This window comes from Marmota marmota, unplaced genomic scaffold (assembly GCF_001458135.2).
Source record: "Marmota marmota marmota unplaced genomic scaffold, marMar, whole genome shotgun sequence".
NCBI classification, from domain to species: domain Eukaryota; kingdom Metazoa; phylum Chordata; class Mammalia; order Rodentia; family Sciuridae; genus Marmota; species Marmota marmota.
The window spans coordinates 42,476,371-42,498,429 of record NW_026000174.1 but is presented as its reverse complement, the minus strand read 5'-3'; the positions used below and the strand labels follow the sequence as shown (position 1 = coordinate 42,498,429).

The 22,059-nt window shown below is 32.2% G+C and overlaps 1 protein-coding gene across 1 annotated transcript in view; it reads right to left on the bottom strand.

Annotated features, from left to right (window-relative positions):
* Positions 1-22,059, bottom strand: part of Elp4 (elongator acetyltransferase complex subunit 4) — a 245,169-nt gene that overhangs the window by 163,491 nt on the left and 59,619 nt on the right. Inside the window, exons 4-5 of the mRNA XM_048788542.1 lie at positions 18,193-18,324; positions 11,203-11,342 (exon numbers count right to left, since the gene is read on the bottom strand). Coding sequence (XP_048644499.1) covers positions 11,203-11,342; positions 18,193-18,324 — 272 coding nt within the window. The remainder of the gene's footprint in view (positions 1-11,202; positions 11,343-18,192; positions 18,325-22,059) is intronic.

Below are 22,059 nucleotides of genomic sequence, written 5' to 3'. Positions count from 1 at the left end.
CCTATCACAAAATCAAATTTTTGTCTTTACCATACAAAATAAGGCCTAGTGAATAAATTCTGGGTGTTTAAAAAAAATAAAAAGATGTCCTAGGTATATCCTTTTCTTTCCTTTCAGTTAAGCATTTCTTTAGAATCCCAGTTTCTTTGAATGGAGAATAGTATTTGGATCTGAATATTAAATATACTTGTTATGTCATTATTCCAAGAGTTTAAGATATTCCCTCGTATTTTATTTTATTACTCATATAAGTTCATTCATTATATTACAATCTCTAGTTCTTTGGAAATGTAGTTTGATATGAGATGAGGAAAGAATTTCACATTATTATCTCCAAATGATTAGGTACATGAATTTGAGATCCTTTCCCTTATAAAAATGGTGCGTTTTATCATTTAAATTCAAATCCATAAACACATTTAAAAAGTACAGAAAATCCCCTATCCACAGGCAAACACTATTAGCATTTTGGTTAACATCCTGTCAGATGTATCTTTCTACCAGTCCTTTCTTTTACTGAGAAAAACTACAATTGGATGCTAAGAGGTGTGCTTATTATTCTGAAAAGAAGAGTATTTTACTAGTGAACATATGTAAATAGAGTTACAACTATATATTTATATATTTAATTTTGGCGTTTCTCTTATAGTCTTTCAAAAACTAATGTATTCTGTGAATCTCTCAGATCATCTAAGAGGATTTAGTTTACAGTCTTTCATGAACTTGTTTGTCAGCATATTACTAAGTTTCTGGAGTCTAAAGTAATATCTTGAATTAGTGTTATCTTGAAAAAGCATTTGGGATAAGCTATATAAAACTTTATGTGAATAGGATTGGGCTATTTATCCTAGTTATGTAATCGGCTTTTTCACTCCATTATATCTTGGATGCTAAACCCAGTAACTGCCCCAGGTCTCTTAGCAGAAAAAGCAGAGTTTTCCGTCTGCAGTCACTACTACAATTTTTGCAGCTACCATCAGTCTTAGACCTTACTAAGAGCAACAGTGCCCATTAGCCTCCAAAGGAAAACTGAAATTCCCTTTCTACTCTACTTTCCAGAAAAACAAAACAAACAAATGAACCCATGTTTCTTTTATATCTAGCCAATCCTTTTAAGTGGCTGTCTTTATCAAGCTCCTGGAATTTTCTTCTAAGTTAATTGAAGACCTTCCATCAGATTTATAGTTCTAATATAAACATCTTATGCTCTGTTTATCCCCACTATTAAGATTAGTAAGTCTTCTACCATTTGCTCTTACTTCTTTTGATTTTATTTGGCAAATGTCAGTCGTTTGTACCTAGAAATCAGTGCAGATGCAAGAAAGATATCCAGCCTGATAAACTGGTACTATCATAAACATTTGATATTTCTATAGTTATTGTATTCTTCTAGTCTAAGAACTAAATCTTCCCCCACTGAACCCAAACTCCTAAGAGCTAAGTGTCCATTCCTCAGTGGATGATTGCACCTATTATTTCACTGATAAATTATCAGTTCATATCTTCAGAAAAATGCTATTTCTTTGTCTACATGTTCATCCATTCCCTGTCTATTGAATTTTTCCCATCAATGTTTCAATAAAACAAAAGAGAACAATAACAAAAAAAAATCTTCTCTCATTCCAAGTTCCTTCTAATTATGGTTCTTTCTCTTACCCCCACAAAGAAATTTCCTAAAAGGGTGATGTGATTTCTGCCTGTCTCTCTGAACCCATCCGCTATATTGCTCTTCACATCACTCATTCTACTTCAGCCACAAGAGCCTCTCAGGTCCTTGAACATAACAAATTCTTTCCTTTCTTAGCATATCTGCTGTTCCCTCTGCCAAGAATACTTCTTGGGCTAGTGCTCTTTTCATAAGTGTCTTCTTCTCATTCCTTAGGTCTCAGCTTCAGAAGGGCCTTACCTGAACACAACCAAAGTATCCCTACTGCCTGTCCTCCTGCTTAGGTAGTAGTCCATGGAGAATGTTCTTTTTTTTTCTCTTTCTAGTATTATTTATCAAAATTCCTAATTGCATACATGTTTACTTTTTACATTTTGCATGCTTTCTCACTGTCTGTAAGCTATACATTGGCAAGAATAACAGCTGATTTATTTAATATAATAAACCTAGAGTTTAGCATAATGCTAGGCTCATAATAGGTGTTTAGGTTCACAGAAGGTGTTTAAATTCAGAGAAGGGGTTCAGTAAGAATTGTTGGATATATGTTTACTTACTTTAGTAAATGACACTATCTTAGTTTTAACATTAGTAAACTGGAAAACAGTCTTGTTACTATTTTTCTCCTCTCCTCAACCCCAACGAGATCAATGAGATCAGAGATGGAAACCAGTCAGACTAAACAAAGCCTTATAGAATCTCTGTTAGATGTGGATTTACTTTTGTGAGACAATATGTCACTGGAGGGTTTGAGTCAGTAGTGATAAGAGCTGAGTTATATTGTAAAATTGGAATATCTAACAAAGTAGGCATTTCGTTACATGCAGCTTCTGAAATTTAAATTAATTAAGTAAAATTAAAAAAAATTAGTGCCTCAATCTCATCAGTCACATTGAAGTACTCATTAGTTACACATGGCTAGTAGCTGCTATGATTTTTAGCACAGGTATCAAGCATTTCCACTACTGCAAAAAGTTCAATTGAATAATGCCATATTAGAAGGTTCCCTAGGAATATTTTTTGGAAAAACAGGAGTCATCAAGGAGCTAAGACTAACACCAATTAGGGGCTATCCCAGGAATTTTGGTAAGAAGTGTGGGTGATGTTGGCTAGCATGTTAAAGGTAAAGGTTATAAAGTAATATCTACATATATTTTGAAGATTTAGCTGACAGGACTTGATGATAGATAATATGTATGGAGAGAAGGAGAGGGAAAGAGAGTCAGAGGTCAAAGATTAGTTTACTGAAAAAGAGAAATTTGGAAGGACATAAGTAAGCAGGAGAGAACATTCTTATGGAGAAGATACTTGGACTCAGGATAGGTGAGTAAGGTGGGAAGTAATAAAACAAAAACCATAAATAACAATGAAGATAGCACACCATGCATCTCTAGAGATGTAGGATAAGCCACCAAACTCTCTGTGCCTGATGTTCCCCTTAAAGAAAAGAAGGGAGAAAAAATGAAAAGCAAACATGGATTCAGATAATTTCTTTTCATGGGTCACAGAGAAGGTCAGGACAAAAGTTCTCTCTTCAAATTTTCAGATACTATTTTTTACTTTACACAATGTTTTCTCCAATATAAGGAGACTGACTCATAGTAGAGTAGGGAAGGGGAGCATGAGAGGAATAGATGAATTCTACACAGGGAGGAGGGGTGGGAGAAAAAGGAGGGGGCAGGGGATTAGCAAGGATGGTGGAATGTGATGGACATCATTATCCAAAGTACATGTATGCAGACACGAATTTGGTGTCAACATACTTTATGAAAAATTGTGGTATATATGTGTAATAAGAATTATAATGCAAAAACAGAATTGTAATGCATTCTGCTGTCATATATAAATAAAAAATTGGAAAAAGAATATATAAAAAGAAAAATCTCTCTTCACATTTCCATGTGCATTTCTATCAGTTCTGAGTTTTGTATTAATATATCATTGACTATATTCTTTTCATAAAGTTTAATGTAGTATACATCCATGGCTATATGACTTCTGAATTTTTAGTCTTGGCTAGAAGCTTTCTTTCTTTCTCCATAGTGTAATGTGATAAGTGACTTGACAGAAGTATTAATGAAACTAAGTAGGAATAAATGGAGAGCACAACCACACCTGGTCTAGGAAAATATCACAGAAGTCTGAGTGAGGTTCCATTTAAGCTGGTAAGGAAATGTGGGAGGAAAAGAAATGGAATTTTAGAATGACTTCTAAAATATTAAGTAATATTTCCATCCTCTCTCCATTGATTTTGTATTAAAAATTCCCCTAGAAAGATAAACTGGTTTTCTCAGAATTTAGTTCATTCAATTTAACCTGTACAAAACTTCGCTAATACAAGAAATTACTCGTTATTGTTTGGATAAATACATAAAAATAAACTTGAAATTCAAAGAAACATATAAAAATAAATTCATTCTACCTACTACCAATTATATGCAAACTCAACCTTCAAGACTTAAGAGTACCTGTAATTAAAAAATAACAGGTATATTAGCCAACTCAGGTTCTGTGATGGTTTGAATGTGCCCTTTTAAAAAAAAATCAAGTGTTACAAATGGGACAGTATTAAGAGGTAGGGCCTATAAGAGGCAATTAGGCCAGAAGGACCCCTCCTTCCTAAAAATGATCTAGGTCCTTATAAAGGAGTCTTCTTGCAGCATTTGGACAGACTGTCCTTCCACCTTCCACCATACAAGAACACAGTATTTCTCCTCCAAAGGATAGAGCAATAGATGCCATCTTGTAAAGAGTAGCCCTCACCGGACAATTGAACTTGCCAATGCCTTGGACTTTGTGGCCTCTAGAACTGTGAGAAAATATTTCTGTTTTTCATAAATGAAATAATCCTAGATATTTTGTTACAACAACACAGATTAAGACAGATATAACACCACAGATCAACATAGGTTGCCATAGACTAGGTTATTTAAATTATAGGAATTTATTTTCTCATAGTCCTGGAGCCTGGAAGTGCAAGATCAAGGTGCTAGCTGGGTTGGTGTCTAATGAGTGCCCTCCATTTGGGTTGCAGACAGCAACCTTCTTGCTATGTGCTCACAGGATGTTTCCTTAGTGCATACTCCAGGTGTGAATGAGAGCTCTAGTGTCCCTCCCTCTTTCATAAGGCCACCAATCCCATCAGAACAGGGCTTCACCCCCCTGACTGCTCTAAACCTAACTGCCTCCCAAAGGCCCCATTTCCAAATAACACCTGCCTGGGGTTAGGGCTTCAACACAGAACTGAAAAGGACACGACCATTCAGTCAGTAGTAGGAGACTAAGCAGTATATTAGATTTGTTGATCAACAGGAAAGCTGAGACATTGTCCCAATTCTGAAGAATGGCAATATCTTTCTAGTGAGGAAACCAAACTGTGCTTAGATAGACTTGTTAACAAAGTTTAAATCTAAACAATATCAATTTTTTAAAACATTATACTACAGAATTAGTCTCAAAATCAGCTTTATTATCTATTATTTTGTGATTCAGATTATCTGAGTTATGACAATAAAATATCAAAACTGTCTTGATAATATACATGTGAAGTTTTTATGCCTAGTCTTTAATTTAAAAGTTTAAAGTGCATGTTTGAACATTTTCCATAGGTGAAACTCCAATAATTTTAAATTAATTATGGCAAATTTCAAATAACCTTTAGTTTCACTTACTATAAAAAAATCTATACATGCTATCAATGGTGCCTTTAGAAATTATGAAATTATATATTATATCCTTACATTTGATAGTAGGACACAGCTATATCCTCTAGTCTTAATTATAGGAAAAGTACAGACAACTATAAGGCTTAGCTTTATTGTTTTAGAAATGAACCAGTTAAGTTCATTTTAGTGAAATCAGTACACGCTTTTCATAAATTAAAATAAATCTCACATGGTAAAGCACCCATTTTCAAAATTAATTTAATTACATGTTTAAAGTTTAATTACATTTAATTAAGCATTTAAGTTTAATATGAAATAAATGAATTATCAGTTAACTACTATGAAATGAAATACTGCCTTGATAATTAAAATCTATAAATTTTCCTATTCTGTGCAAAACTGCTAGTTCTCAAAAAAAAAAAAGTTCAGAAAATGTATATTTTAAAGTCTATTGGCATCTATCCTTGCAGCTAATCAAGGCATAATTTTTCTGGCACCAGCTTGGTGGGCTGAACATTTATTGCTTTAGTAAATGGAGGCAGTATGGAACTGGTATTTTAGAAACTAGGCTTTGGGTATTAGCTTAGTCATTTATAGTCTACAATGGTGAGAAAGTTAAGTTAGCATCTCCACTTCAAGTTACCTAGAAAATGGAGATAGTATTACTTTTTTCCAAGTGTTGTTGAGAGAATTATATAAAATCAGCCATGGTCAAACCCTGATAGTGTATTTGACCAAAGTTAATTGCTTTCCTTCTTTAGTTGTTGAATGAATGAATAAAAAACTTTATACTTTCTAACATAAAAAAGTTTTAATCTTAAAATATATGTTTTAAAATACAAAAGTTACACTGTATATTTTGTTGTTTAATTACATTATACTTATTGCACATTTTACTTTTCTTTTTCCCTTTGTGTTGCTGGAGATTGATCCCAGGGCCTCATACATACTAGGTAATTCCTCTACTACTGAGCTACATCCCCAGTCCATGTTTTACATTTATTTACCTAAGCACTCCATGACTGGAGGCAGTATTACTATTACTAACACAGAATTTGAAGTCAGGCAGATTCTCAGCTGGGTTCTACAAGACCTTCAAAGCAGAATTAACACCAATATTCTTCAAATTATTCCAGGAAATAGAAAAGGAGGGAAGCCTTCCAAACTCATTCTTTGAAGCTAGCATCACCTTGATACCCAAATCGGACAAAGACATATCAAGGAAAGAAAACTTCAGACCAATATCTCTGATGAACATAGATGCAAAAATCCTCAATATAATTCTGGCACATCACATACAAAAATATATTAAGAAGATAGTGCACCACGATCAAGGGGAGTTCATCCCAGAGATACAAGGTTGGTTCAACATACAGAAATCAATAAATATAATTCATCACATCAATAGACTTGAAGACAAGAATTATATGATCATCTCAATAGATGCAAAAAAGCATTTGACAAAATACAGCACCCCTTCATGTTTAAAATACTAGAAAAACTAGGGATAGTAGGAACATAACTCAACATTGTAAAAGCTAATATGCTAAACCCAAAGCCAACATCAATCTGAACAGAAAAAAATTGAGAAAGCATTTCCTCTAAAAACTGGAACGAGACAAGGATGCCTTTTTCACTTTTTTTTTTTTTTGGTGCTGGGGATTGAACCCAGAGCCTGTGCATGTGAGGCAAGCACTATACCAACTAAGCTATATCCGTATCCCCTATTTTACCACTTCTATTCAATATCGTCCTTATAGCCAGAGCAATTAGACAGAAGAAAGAAATTAAAGGGATGAGTAGGAAAAGAAATCAAACTATCTCTATTTGCTGATGACATGATTCTATATTTAGAAGATCCAAAAAATTCCACCAGAAAACTTCTAAAACTCATAAATGAATTCAGCAAAGTAACAGGATATAAAACGAACACCCATAAATCAAATGCATTCCTATACATCAGTGATGAATCCACTGAAAGAGAAATTAGGAAAACTACCCCATTCACAATTGCTTCAAAAGAAAACAAACCAACCAACCAACAACAACAACAACAAAAAACTTGGGAATCAATTTAACAAAAGAAGTGAAAGACCTCTACGATGAAAACTATAGAACACTAAAGAAAGAAATTGAAGAGAAACTTACAAGATGGAAAGATTTCCTAAGTTCCTAGATAGGCAGAATTAATATTGTCAAAATGCCCATACTACCAAAAGCATAATACAGATTTAATGCATTTCTTATTAAAATCCCAATGACATTCTTAATAGAATTAGAAAAAAGCAATCATAAAATTCATTTGGAAAAATAAGAGACCCAGAATAGCCAAAGCAATACGTAGCAAGAAGAGTGAAGCAGGAGGCATCATAATACCAGACCTTAACCTATACTATAAAGCTATAGTAACAAAGACAGCATGGTATTGGCACCAAAATCATCGTGTAGACCAATGGTACAGAATAGAGGACACAGAGACAACATAAATATGGTTTTCTTATATTAGACAAAGGTACCAAAAACATACATTGGAGATAGCCTCTTCAAAAAATGGTACTGGGAAAACTGGAAATCCATATGCAGTAAAATGAAATTAAATCCCTATTTCTCATCCTGCATAAAACTCAACTCAAAAGTAGATCAAAGACTTAGGCACTAGAACAGAGATCCTGCACCTAACAGATGAAAAAGTAGGCCTAAATCTTCATCATGTTGGCTTACAAACTGACTTCCTTAACAAGACCCCTAAAGCAAAAGAAATAAAATAAAGAATCAATAAATGGGATGGATTCAAACTAAAAAGCTTCTTCTCAGCAAAGGAAACAATAATGTGAAAAAGTAGCCTATAGAATAAGATAAAATCTTTACCACATGCACATCAGATAGAGTACTAATCTTTAGGATATATAAAGAACTCAAAAAACTTAACATCAAAAACCCAAATAACCCAATCAAAAAATGGGCCAAGGAACTGAACACATACTTCACAGAAGAATTATAATCAATCAACAAATATATGAAACAATGTTCAACATCTCTAGTAATTACAGAAATGAAATCAAAACTACACTTTCATCTCACTCCAGTCAGAATGGCAATAAATCAAGAATATAAGCAACAATAAATGTTGGCGAGGATGGGAGGTAAAGGGTACACTCATACATTTTTGGTGGCACTGCAAATTGGTGCAACCATTATGGAAAGCTGTATGGAGATTCCTTAGAAAACTTGGAATGGAACCACCATTTGACCAGCTATCCCAGTCCTTGGTTTACACCCAAATGACTTAAAATCAGCATACTACAGTGACACAACCACATCAATTTTTAAAACCCCCTAACTCACAATAGTCAAGCTATGGAGCCAACCTAGATGCCTTTCAACAGATGAATGGATAAAGAAAATGTGGTATATATACACAATGGAATAGTACTCAGCCTTCAAGAAGAATGAAATTATGGCAAATGGATGGAGCTGAAGAATATCATGTTAAGTGAAATAGGTCAATCCCAGAAAACCAAAGGCTGAATGTTCTCTCTGGTATGTGAATGCTAATTCCCAAGGTGGGGGGGGGGGAGCTAGGGAAGAATAGAGATACTTTGAATTAGAGAGAGGGGGTGAATGGGGGATGGGGGATAGGTGTACGAAGGATAGGAGAATGAATCAGATATACCCTATGTGCATATATGATTATATGACCAGTGTGATTCTATATCTTTTATAGCCAGAAAAATGAGAAGTTATACTCCATTTATGTATGATGTGTCAAAACGCATTCTACTGTCATGTATAACTAATTAGAACAACAAAACAAAAAAGAACTGAATTAAGAATATAATATACAGGCAATCACAAAAATTCAACCTAAAAGAAGGAAGGGACCCAGGAGAACTATCTTTAACATTCATGAAAAGCTCCCAAGATCAAACTGATTTCTGAGGAACAAAGCATTGACAAATTCTAATTAAAGAAAAAAAAATGTTTGCTTCCAATTTAAATTAAGTACATTATTGAAGCACATTCTGGTTTTACAGTCAAAGAAAGTTTATTTATAGACATTCTCTTTTGAATTACACAATTATGAGTTCCACCAATTACAAGAAATGGTAGATCTTTCTGCAATCTTTTTCCAAAGTACTGCTTTGTTTTCAATAATAATTCTTCCTTATGATATCACTCCTTCTTCAAAGAGAGACTTTAGAGAATTTTCCATAATAAAATAAGTTTTGGTTGCTTGTTTAAAAAAAAAGAATCTGGAGTCAGGGAGAATTAACTTTGAATCCGAGTTCTACCATTTGCCATTTGAGAAATTATGGACAAGTTATTTTGACCTATTTCCCAAGCCTGCAGGTATATGCATGTTTGGTTCAGTCTGTGGCAAAAGTTGAGACCTAGTAAGAGCAATATAGTCATTCCAACTTAACAAAAAATTACTGATACAGGTAGAGTAGGTGGTGTTTCCCTTTTTCCTCACTCCCAATTTTTCCATGAGGAAATTGATTTTCAATGAATTCGTGAGATGTGCTCAAGGCTAACAGTAGAATGAACTCAGCATCAGAACACACCCCTCCTCCCCAATCCTTTCTCAGTACTCTTTCCTCCATAACACAAAAAGTTAAAAGTGAAAGGAACCAAAATCTTATGAAGTAATAAAGCAAAAAGAAAGGGATAGATCTGACAGATTAGTCCTGTTTCTATCACTTAATAATTAAGCTTCAGATAAATCACTTCTGAGATTTTCAATATTTTCTGGAAAACAGGAATACATGCTTTTATAGGGTTAATACAAGGGCTATACAAGATAATAGAAGTAAAGTATGTAGTAGTGTGACTGACACATTGTAATCATTCATTGATGTTAGCTATTAATACTAAAACAACATTAAAGTCTCATGTTTGCCAAGTCTTTAGCCTATACTAATTATCTAACCCTATTAGAAAGTGAAGAACATTTTTCGAAACAGATTTAATAAGAAGAACAGTCCTCACTAAATTCTCCCAATTTAATTCTAGAAAAAAGAATATGATTTTAAAGTCATTTCAGTTCACAATTTCCTGTCTATTAAATATCTACATTTAATAACTCATTTTGCTTTAAAAGAAATGGTTTTATAATGCTGAAGAAAATAGAGGCCACAATCTATTCACAGTTTACTCTAGTAAGAACTGAAATTAAATATTCTTAAGAATTTATAAATTATTCAATATCAAGTCCTGTAATTTTCAGAGCTCTGCTTTAATAAATTCTTAGCAGTATAAGCAGGTTATGTTGTTTTAATATTTAAAAATCTTCATTGTAATATTCAAACTCTAAATTCTCTTGTTACCTAAAATCATACAGGTTATTTTATTTACAGCACAACTAGAAAGTCTTAATAAATAAGTAATGGAAAATATATACTTGTTTTCCTTTTGAGAGATACTTCAAAATATTGAACAAGCAGCATTATTTCATAACATTTCCCCTGGTATTATCATCCTTAAATATTTATTTGGGTTAAAATATCCTGATTTAGAACTGTTTCACATTTTATTGAAAATAAATCCAGCGAGGATTGTGATCAGGCTGGCAACCAGAGTTTTCTAGTTGCAAATTAAAGTAATAGTTGATGTAATAGTTATGTGACCAGGAAAAAAAAGAAGGAAGGAAGGAAGGAAGGAAGGAAGGAAGGAAGGAAGGAAGGAAGGAAAGAAGGAAACAACGTACAATGAAATCCTGTGAAACATATGTATAATTAAGGTTACATATTATGCAGAAAGCCAGTATTTACTATTATACCTTTAGATATGCATTACTTCAGAAAGTATGGTAGAAAAAAGCATTCTATTAATTTTTGAAATTGAAATTTGCTATTACATGGAACATTAACTTACCAGGGTTCTACTTTAAGATTTGAAGACATTTTTTGTGGAAGAAAAAATCCATGACAATTTGAAGCCTCCAGTAGTTCTTGTGGCATCCTTTTTGATACATCATAATAGTGACCAAATCTTGAAGATGATACTGGTCCAGTCTGCCAAAAAACCCCAGGGTTGCTCAAAAATTATTTTTAAACTACAATTTCTTTGTCTTATATCCTGCAAAACAATGCTACACTTATGCATTTTAATGCTAATAGGATTTTATGTATTTTAATGCTAATAAGGAAGAGCTAATATATATATACTTATTAAGTTTCAAAGAAGGGTACAATCACCTTTATTATTTAAACTATGTATAGCTAGGAATTAAGCTTTTCATCATTCATATTTCTTCACTGTTAGTAGTTCCTAAGTTTAGTAAGAATTTAAACACCTCTTTTTTTCTATACTGTATACTTTTCTAAGTTAAAAATTTTAATACACATAATTCTTATGTTTAAGATTTTAGGTTTTAATGACAAATTAAAAATATGCAGCTGTTAAAGCTTTAATGACAAATTAAATATGAAGTTGCTAAAAAACTAAATGCAAATTTAAGCCAAGTTAATTCATTGGTGAAACTCAAAAAGAAGCCAGGTATTCAAACATTAAAGTGAGTATCATTTTAAAACTAAATGTTCATAATATATGAGCATATTCAACATTTCCTAGGAATTTAGAATTAAGCTTATACCATAAAATGTACAATACTCCAGAAAGGAACAGGCACATGATCAAGTAGAAATACGTATGTAAGCTATATTAGATCAATCAGAACTTTGCATAATCATTAGTTCAATAATTTGTTTTGTGTTCTCTATTAATGATTTCTCCATCAAATTATCTTTCTCCTAAAAAATTCTAGTAACTCTTGACACTGAATTTATTTACACAGGTTAGTAAAAGTCTCATAACAAAAATATTGCTTTGCATGGGCTGTTTTCCACCTCTCTCTCTCTCTCCCTCTCTCTACTCTCTCCCCCTCTCTCACTCCAAGCTCAAATGTAAAGAAATTCCACCTGGCAATAGCTTCTAGCAATAGCTCTGATATTATCTTATATAATTTCCATTGATATAATCTTATATAATTTCCATTGTCTTTAATGCTACAAAACAGGAAAATTTTAAAACATCCAACAAAACTAGATAATTTCTACAGAAATAAAAGAACTACACATAGTAGTTTCATATGTTACTAAGTGACAATTTTTAAATTTAGATAACAAATTTGCTTGCCATTACACATTTGCATCTAAGATTTCAAAGATTCATATTCTTAAGTGCTTATAAACATCAAATTATAAAGTAACATTTAATAAAACATTTTAAATTTAATGGAAGCATTTTTTTTTTCATATTTAGTTTGTGGGTTTGACATTTACTTCCTCAATAAAATGACTGTTTATCCCTACATAAAGTGCTACTTATTTTCATTAATGAAAGAGGTCTGCAGTTGGCTTCAATCTGGTCTTTTCAATGCTAAAATATATATAGAATTGTGGCTTCCAAAACATGATTTGTTCATTTGCTTTGAAAGTATTGACAAATAAATTATGACATTAAAATGTTTCTTAAAAACAGGGGATAAAGTTTTTAAATGTAAAGTTATTAGTTTAAAGCAAGGTCTTAGCATTAGTCTTAAACAAGGTTTATTCTCTGGCCTATAATCTATTCTTTATCCGGATTATAGTTCAGAATGTTTTTACTGCAATCTCTGCTAGAGCTCATCTTTTTATTGTGTAAGTCCAAGCCCCCTTAATGTTTTATAGAAAGGCCTTGACTAACTGAACTTTGATCTGATGTCTTCATTGAGAAAAACACCAGGTTGCTCATTTCAGATGCAAATCCCCCTAAGGCCCAATAGAATTTAGTAAAGACAGCAAAAAAGAAGAAACCAGAAGTTTCCAGGATCCTCTTTGAGAATCCTGGGGCACACTGGTGTCCTTAATCCATGCACCAGCATGGATTAAGGTAGGTGATAACCTTTCCTGATTCAAAAGAATAAGCAGAGTGCCTACAAACTGGGTGGAGACTAGGATTTGGCTATAATAAAACACCATGCAATAAAAGCCTGGTCTATGTCAGAAGCCTCTGAAAAGGCCTCAATGTACCACATTCCCAGGCCTAGTAGGGAAGCTTGCAAAAGCCTACCTGAATCAAATAAGCATGAATAATCTATTTTAGCAGACTGACCATGGGGAGAGAGAAAGAAAGAGACTTTCTACTTCTTTTAAGTTTGAGTTAATAAATTTATTAGTGGACTGAAAGTTCTTGAAGTCCTATGCACTCAGAGAAATATGCTAAATTGCCAAGAAGAAAAGTATGCTTTTTAAGTTGCCGTTTCTATTAATGTTTCTAATTACAATATTAATGTGATAGAAATCTGAGATTTGTGATGAATTAAGGCAGAAAATTGATTTCATGCTGTGACAGTTTAAATGCAGAACACAAATAATTCATTAAAATGTAAAAATAAAAATGGAAGCTTTTTTCCTTATAATTATTAAATTATTTAGAAATTAAGATTAGATAGGATAGTTAAAATATTAACAAGGTAGACACAAAATTTTATTACTCATTAAAGACTTTAGTCTCTAAAAAAAAGAAAACAAATATATTCATTATAAAAAAAAATTTTGCAAATTTTTTCTACTCAAGACACAGTATTAAAATATAATCAGATTTCTAAGACACAAATCTTTCCAGGCTTAGAAACTGTAAAAGGGGTGGGGAGGAAGGAAAGAAAGATTTAAATATTTATTAGAAAAAAAAAGATTGGCTAAATGCTGTGACTATGTTAAATTCAACTGTCATCAACTTCATAACAAAATATGCATGTAAAAAAGACCAAATTAAAGTTGATAAGCAGTTTATTAAGTTTGAGAACATATTGCTGTAGTTTTACATTATAACTTTTATTTCACATTCATAAACTACTTTTAACTTTGTTATCTGTGGAAGAAAATAAAATGGAATAGTAAATAAAAATTTACTATGCCCAAAGAAAATGACCTGTGATGGGGTGCAAAACAAACAAACAAAAAACCTAACAATAAAATAAGACCATACCCAACCTCCAGTATATTAGAAATAAACAAAACTTTCGGAAAAGAGCTGAGTCACAAATAATCTAAACACGACATTTTCTTACCATTTTTCTCATTCCTTTTTTATCAATATAAGATACAACAAGAATCTAAACAGTTACTACAGCACTTTGAGTCTCAGTTCGATCACAGAACTGGAACTAATAATTTCATTAGGCTGTTGTGAGAATCTAATGCAATACTGACTATGAATATTTTGTAAATTGTAAAGCACTGTGCAAATGTTGTTAATTATTATTATTGTGTCATGATTCACTAAAGATCCACACTTTTGTAGTTACACTTTTGCAGTTACAGTGCCTTATTGAGAAAATGAAATTTGTCAGTCATCCACAGATGTATGCATCTATCACAAGGATTGTTGACTGAACCACTAAGATAAAAACCAAAGTGTAAACAGAATTTAACATAATAAGGACATAATAATACACTGCTATGAATTGCTGGAGGCATAGTAGGCCATGGTAGTAGAGCTTTACAATACTGACAATTAAATCTCAGAATATACTGTAGGCTAATAATTTGTGAAATGAGGAGGGAACAGCATTGATGATTAGACAGGAAAGAAGAGGACACCTTGGATAGAGACTCAAAATCACATAGTGAGGTTGCTTTGAAAAACTATATGTTTTTTGAAATGGATAAGGCAGTGATTTATATTACTAAGCTATTGTTACTGATTTAAGTGTGTATATCCTTACCCTTTCCTGCATTCCCTAAATGGCAATGTTGTTACACTATGAAGACTTGTTGACAACATATATTGGCTCTATCTGCTAATCTACATACCTGGTTTTGGACTAAGCCATAGTAAAACATTTTGTCCAAAGAAAATAATAGAAAAGCGGGGTTTTCTGTTTTGTTTGTTTAAACTGGGAATGGCAAAGTAAGGCCTAGATTTAGAAAGCAGATAATAATGAGTGATGAAGGAAGTCTTGATAAATCATCATATATAAAATTACTACGGGGCAGGGAATACAGTATATTTGTAAGAGCACTTGCCTATTGCCCTGGGTTCGATCCCCAGCAATGCAAAATATAAAATACCATGACAGACAAATATACAATGCTGGTGACATTTCAAAGTCAGAACATGATTGTTTTCTAAAAATTGACAGAACTTACTTGTAAATACTTAAGTTTGACCATTGACTGTCAAGTCAAAATAAATTCATTCTTATAGTATTAACTGATGCAATTAAACTCAGTTTAACATTTAACTTACATAATATATAATTCATTCATTCATGTATCCAACAAATGACTATTGAACACCAACTACATTTCAGTAAAATAAAAGAGTCAAAGTCTCTTTCTCCCACTGAGCTCACATTCTAGAATATAGATAAATATTAAAATAAACATATCATCTGCTAGATTTAATGCTGGTAAGTAAAATAAAGCAGTGAAGGCAATGAAATAGAGAGAGTAGCTTTATTTTATATCAGCTGACAAAGGAAGTCATGATAAAGTAATATTTTAGAAATCACCTGGAGAAAATGGAAGAATAACCTGCAGAAAACGTTGTAAGAAGAGCACAATTTTCAAAACACTAAAGCTTTAAATTTTGAAAACCGATTACTGAATTTATTTGTTAATATTCAACCTTGAGGAAATTTATATTCATAGAAAATCAAGGCAATGGCCGATATACCACTCTCTAAAAGGAAGAATGTAATCAGCACTACTTATATGTAAAAGGGGACAGAAATATTATCCCAAGTGAAAGGGGAAGGAGTATTTTTCAAAATTACAATTTATAAAGAGACAATGAACTTATAAACAAACCAAGCACTGTCTTTCCAATTCTAAATAGACTTCATAATAAGCCAAAAAAGAGAGGGCTTAAAAATTTCAGTTGCTTGCATTTTTGCTGTTTTACTTGAAGAATGTCAAAGACCAATGGAAAGACCAATATCTGAGATATAAGTAAAAATAAAGAAAATGGAAGAAACAAGTGAAGTATATAATTTAAAATTTAGCTTTACAAAAAAGCTACATTTACCTCATAGTTTATGTTCATTATTAACTCTTTTACAACACAATCAGTAGAAAAATTAGAATACAAGTTACTATTTACAAAAAAGAATCACTGTTAAGCCCAGTTACTAAATAAAACTTCCAGATTAAAGACACGCAGTTCTTTGCCATTAGGGTTCTCAAGTGCTAGTTCTAAATTTCCTATCTGTTTTAATCTCCATTACTTAACTCACACTTTCCAAAGCAGACTAATATATTTATCCTGACCTTTTATATTCAGTTCTCAATCACACCCAAGTATGTCTGTAACAGTATTTGATTACACAGATCTTTCTTTTATTTTTTTAATATAAGTATATAGCATTCTACAGTTCAACTATACTTAGTTGCTTACTGATAGACAAGTTATTTCCAATCTTTTGCTATTAAGATATGCTGCATGAAAAGCTCACAATCTTTCATTTTATAACTAAGTAAACAAATTCATGATGTAAATTTCTACAAGAATCAAAGGATATATGTTTTTATAATTTTGAAGGATACTACCAAAGTACCCTCCACAGAAGCTGTACCTATGTACATTTCCACTAGCAAAGATGAGAGTACTGGTTTTCCCTGACTTTTGCTAAACAGTGAAAAACTTTTTAGATCACCATTTATCTGTAAAGAGAAAAATACCAGGTCAGTGTAGTTTTAATTTAGTTTCTTCTACTACAAGTGCAATTGGACATCTGATCTTGTAGGTTTAAGAGCCACCTAAATTTCCTTTTTATATTTTTTGCCCATTTTTTTAAAAAAGAGACCACTCAAAACATTCTGCACAGAAGAATTCTAAGGCCGTTAAAAAAAAAAAAAAAGAAAAGAAAAAAAGAATTCTAAGGCCCTGTCTGATTTTGGCAGTCATAATAACAACTGACAATCTGCCATACATTTAAAAGGGGACAATAGACACAGAAAACCAAATGAGGCATTTTAAGTTAAAGGGTACTTAGAACGTATTCCTAGGCCAGGTATGGTGGCACACACCAGTAATCCTAGCAGCTCAGGAGGCTGAGGCAGGAGGATTATGAGTTCAAACACAGCCTCATCAACGTAGCAAGACCTTGTCTTTAAATAAAAGTATAAAAGGGCTAGAGATGAGGCTTAATGGTTAACTCTGTATTCAATCCCTATACCCCAAAACAACAAACAAACGAAATAAAAAACATATTCTGGTCCTTGGGAAAGATAATGTCAAGGTGGAAGACTGGAAAGGGGTGGACTATGAGAACAAAGTTTTATCCAGATTAGAATTTTCCTCTCCTTCCTATCAATGATAAAATGATAAAGTCTGATAGACATTAAAGTGTTTTAAAAAGTGTATGAAGTGAACAATCTACTTAATGAGGAAGTTAAAAAATGAACAGAGAATTCATGAAGAGCAGAGTTTATAAACTTCAGTAGACAGATTTATTGACATTTTTTTGTCTTGGAGTTTGAAAATGTTAATAGTTGAAAATGTATAGGAATAAAAATAATACTTGAAAGGAACCACCACTTACATTGAATATTGGCAGGTAATCATAATAGATACAAATAGTTCACTTACTTTAGTTTGCAATCTTAAAAGATTCTATGTGGAGATTATGGATGAAATGAAATCATCTATTTTGATAAAAAAAAATCTGCCAAAATTTTATTTGCAAAGAAATATATCATTATGATCAAATGTACTACAAAAGTCTAGTTATTTAAATAAATAAATAAATAAATAAATAAATAAATAAATAAATAAAATCTGTATTGCATTTAAAGAAAAAGAGGAGTAACAAGAGATTCTATTAAATGAAAACAAATATATTTGCAAATTTTAGAAATAGTTTGTATGTTGACTTACCTTCATCTTGGGTAACAACTGGTATCGCCAAGCTATTTTCATCTTAGTATTAGTTTCTGGTGTTTGATGATCGCGAACTTCTTCATCAAATTCTTTTTTATAATTATCATCAAGTAATGGTGCAGGGAGTTCCTAAAAAAGCAGAATGACACATTATTGAACTTATGTGGTAAATATGACAATTTTTTGAAGTATAATGTTAACAATACTAGAACATTCCAATTTATTAAAAAACAAATAACTTAGAATTGATTTAAGCATTAAATCACATAATATAAATATTTCTAAAACTGAGAAAGTATAATATCAAATGTGAAGTTTAGTGCTTTAATGATGAAATAGAACTTAAAAATATTTGAATTTTTACTCAAAAAAAGCAAATGCTATTCCAACAAGTGGCTATGCAGATTTCTAAAAAATTTTTACACTTAAAACAAAGTCTGGAACTGTAATTACTGTTATGTTTTCCACAAAGTAAAAATAAAGTATGTGCACAATCTGTTTACTAGTTTGTAATTCAAGAATTCAAAAAACTCATTGACTGAAATAATGGGTGAAATAACAACTAAGAATAAAGACATTTATTTTACCCACATCAAATGTTAGTTTTGCACCTGCAAGCTTATGTCTCTTAACAATGAATACAGAATTTAAAATCTCTGATTCAGTGAAGGGACACTGAATTCCAATTTATCAATTTTGGAAGGTGACCATTAAGTGACTAAAACAAAGAAATGAACAGAATTTTCTTGGAGAAAGAAAACACATATAATTATTTGCTTTTATTTTTTTTATTAGCAGAATCATAAAATAATGTGGGCTTTGCATTAATAAATACAATTTTATATGTTAGTCTAAATTGCAATTACTTAGATTTAGTTTCAAATCAACAAATCAGCTGAAAAATAAGTTATCACATACTTTAGTCAATTCCTAAATGACATCAATGTAAATTCACATTATAATTCATGCCACTATTAGAAATTAGTTATTTCATTTAAGCTCCAAAACCTAGCAAAGCACTTGTACCGTAAAATACAAAGTAACATCTTTTTCCAATGAAAGTATTATGTAGTATAGCATTCTGCTTATAAATTTGAAGTCTGCAACCAGAATATCTGGGTTCACAACTTGACTTTTCACTAGTAGCTGTGTCTGGGATAACTCTGACCATCTACCAGACCTCTCTATGTCTCCATTCATATGGGAAAAATTGTATTCAGTTCAGTAGTTGTCCTCAGGAATAAATGAGTTAAAAATGTAAAATTCAGAGAATGGTGCTTGCTACATAGTAAATATCCAATAAATGTTATACTATGCTTAATGATTACTTAGAAGTGTACATTTGTGTATTAACAGAATTAGGTAAAATTTAAACTATTTGTATTAACATCTTTTTCAACTCCAGGGTCACTTAATAATAATTATGACAAATGTTACCCACATTGAAAATTAATTTTTTCTGTAGAGATGGAATAAACATTTTAAAATTTATATTGCATTGTTTCTTATCGTTCAAAAGATGCAAATTTATAGTGAAATGTTCTTACATTAATGGGCATAGATATTAATGAAATTTAAAAAAGAACTTTTATTAACACAGCTAAAACATCTAAATAAGATTAAATTATAAAATAGACAAGCAAAAAATAAAAAGACAAATATTTTCTCATTTATTTTATTAAATATATATCTACTCCTGTAGTAGGCATTTCACAATTTAAAAAACTTTTTAAGTGGGGCTGGGGTTGTGGCTCAGTGGTAGAGCGCTTGCCTAGCTCACGTGAGGCACTGGGTTTGATCCTCAGCACCACATAAAAATGAAGTAAAAGAATTGTGTCCACCACCTATAGCTAAAAAATAGATATTAAAAAAAAACCCAACTTTTTAAGTATTATGGAAATTACAATAACTTAAATTTTTGTAGTGATAAAATGGTTTTTCATTTTCAAAAGCTAAAAACATTTAAAAGATGCACAAAAAGTATACTGCAACTACTATATGTCATCTAAAGGTTGTTTTCTCATATGCATATTTTTATTGAGATAAAATTCACATAACAAAAATTCACTATTTTAAAGTGTTACATTCAGTGTTTTTTAGAATATTCACAATTTTGAAACTATCTTTCTCATCACTCTGAAAAGAAACCTCAAATCCATTAAAATAGACACGTTTACTTCCTATAGTTCCTGGCAAGCACTATTCTACTTCTTATCTAGATGGATTATCTATTTGGACATTACACATAAATGTATTATGAATAATGCTGCTATGAACATTCATGAAAAATATTTTTGTGTGAATATATCTTAATTCTCTTGGATATATACCTAGGAGTGAAAGTGCTGAGTCATAGGGTAACTCTTACATTTACCTTTTTGAATGCCAAAATGTTTTCTATAGTAGTTGTACCATTTGATATTCTGACCAAAAATCTATGGGGATTCCAATTTTTCTATTCCTTACTAACACTTATTTTCCTTTGTGAAAAAATGAGCTATTACAGCTTTCAGGAAGAAAGATGGTGGAGTTAACCTAGGCAGGGACTCATAGATTAAAATCAGTGAAAGAACAGCTGACCAAAGAGACATATGAACCCATAGAAGGCATTTCCTGAGGATAATTCCAAGCAGCCAACAAAAAACCTTGTGCATACAAGATGTTGTAAACTCCACGAAGGGAGTGCACCCCTTAACAGGGAGTCCCCGGTTGCTAAGAGATAGACAAATTAGGAACTATTTCCTCTGATCCACTGGAAAGCTAGTAGGAAGGGGTCTTCCAGAACTGTATCAGATGTGTGCTGGTATGTTTACACTAAGGGAACCTTAGCAGTAAAGCTGAAAAGTGTAGGGCATCTTCTAAAGATCCAAAATTTTGATGAAATCCAAAACCAGGAAAACTCAATAAGAAATATCCCCATCTTAAATAGTATGGGATATCATAAATCATTCTAATGTCAGTTTTAATCTTACAGATCATATTTTTTGTATTGAATCAATAGATCTTCCCTTATTTAATACTGCCATTCTTAACCTAATTGATTATATTTCTTCTAATGTTTTGAAGCATGAATTGGAATAATTCATTTTTCCTTTCCTAGCTAAGGCTTATACTGCCGCAGCCCGGCTGGCTGGGCAAAATAAGCGGAGGGTGACGAATAACTTGTGTACGTTGATACAGCAGGAGTAGGAGCCGTTTATTGCAGGACAGGAGCAGTATTTATACATTCCACACAGCTTATCTAATTACCATAAACTAGATACATCAGTCAACCAATAAGGAATCTCCACACTTAATGGCTCGCTTTTGTTACTTCTCAAACCACTCCCTCTGGCATTTTGCCAGGCACCATCCAGACTTGTTTACGAACTCTAACATTCTCCTGGCAAAATGCCAGGTGTTATTTTGACTTGTTTACAGACTGTAACATTTCCCCCTTTTGTTTAATTTAAATAATGACCATAGTGGTTTTTACAGAAACACCATAAATAACCTGCTACAAACAGAAAGGGAGGATACAAAATGCCATAATACCAAGCCAATCGATGGCTCCATGCAAGAAGCCCTTGGAAAAATTATACCAGCAATGACACCGTTAGCAAAGATACCAAGTAACAATTTGTTGTACATTACAGTTTGTTGTCTCAGTCCAGGTAAAGCTGTGTCTCAATAGATTAACTCACAGTCCAGGTAAATCACAATCCAGGTAAGTTCTGCAGGCAGCTAGCTTAAATCACAGTCCAGGTAAGTTCTGCAGGCAGCTAGCCTAAGCTGTAGTAGCAGAAACAGCAACAGCTCCGAAGTCTCCTCCGTTTTTCAGCCGAAGTCTCCTCTGATTTTCAGCAACACTGGAAATTCTTCCAC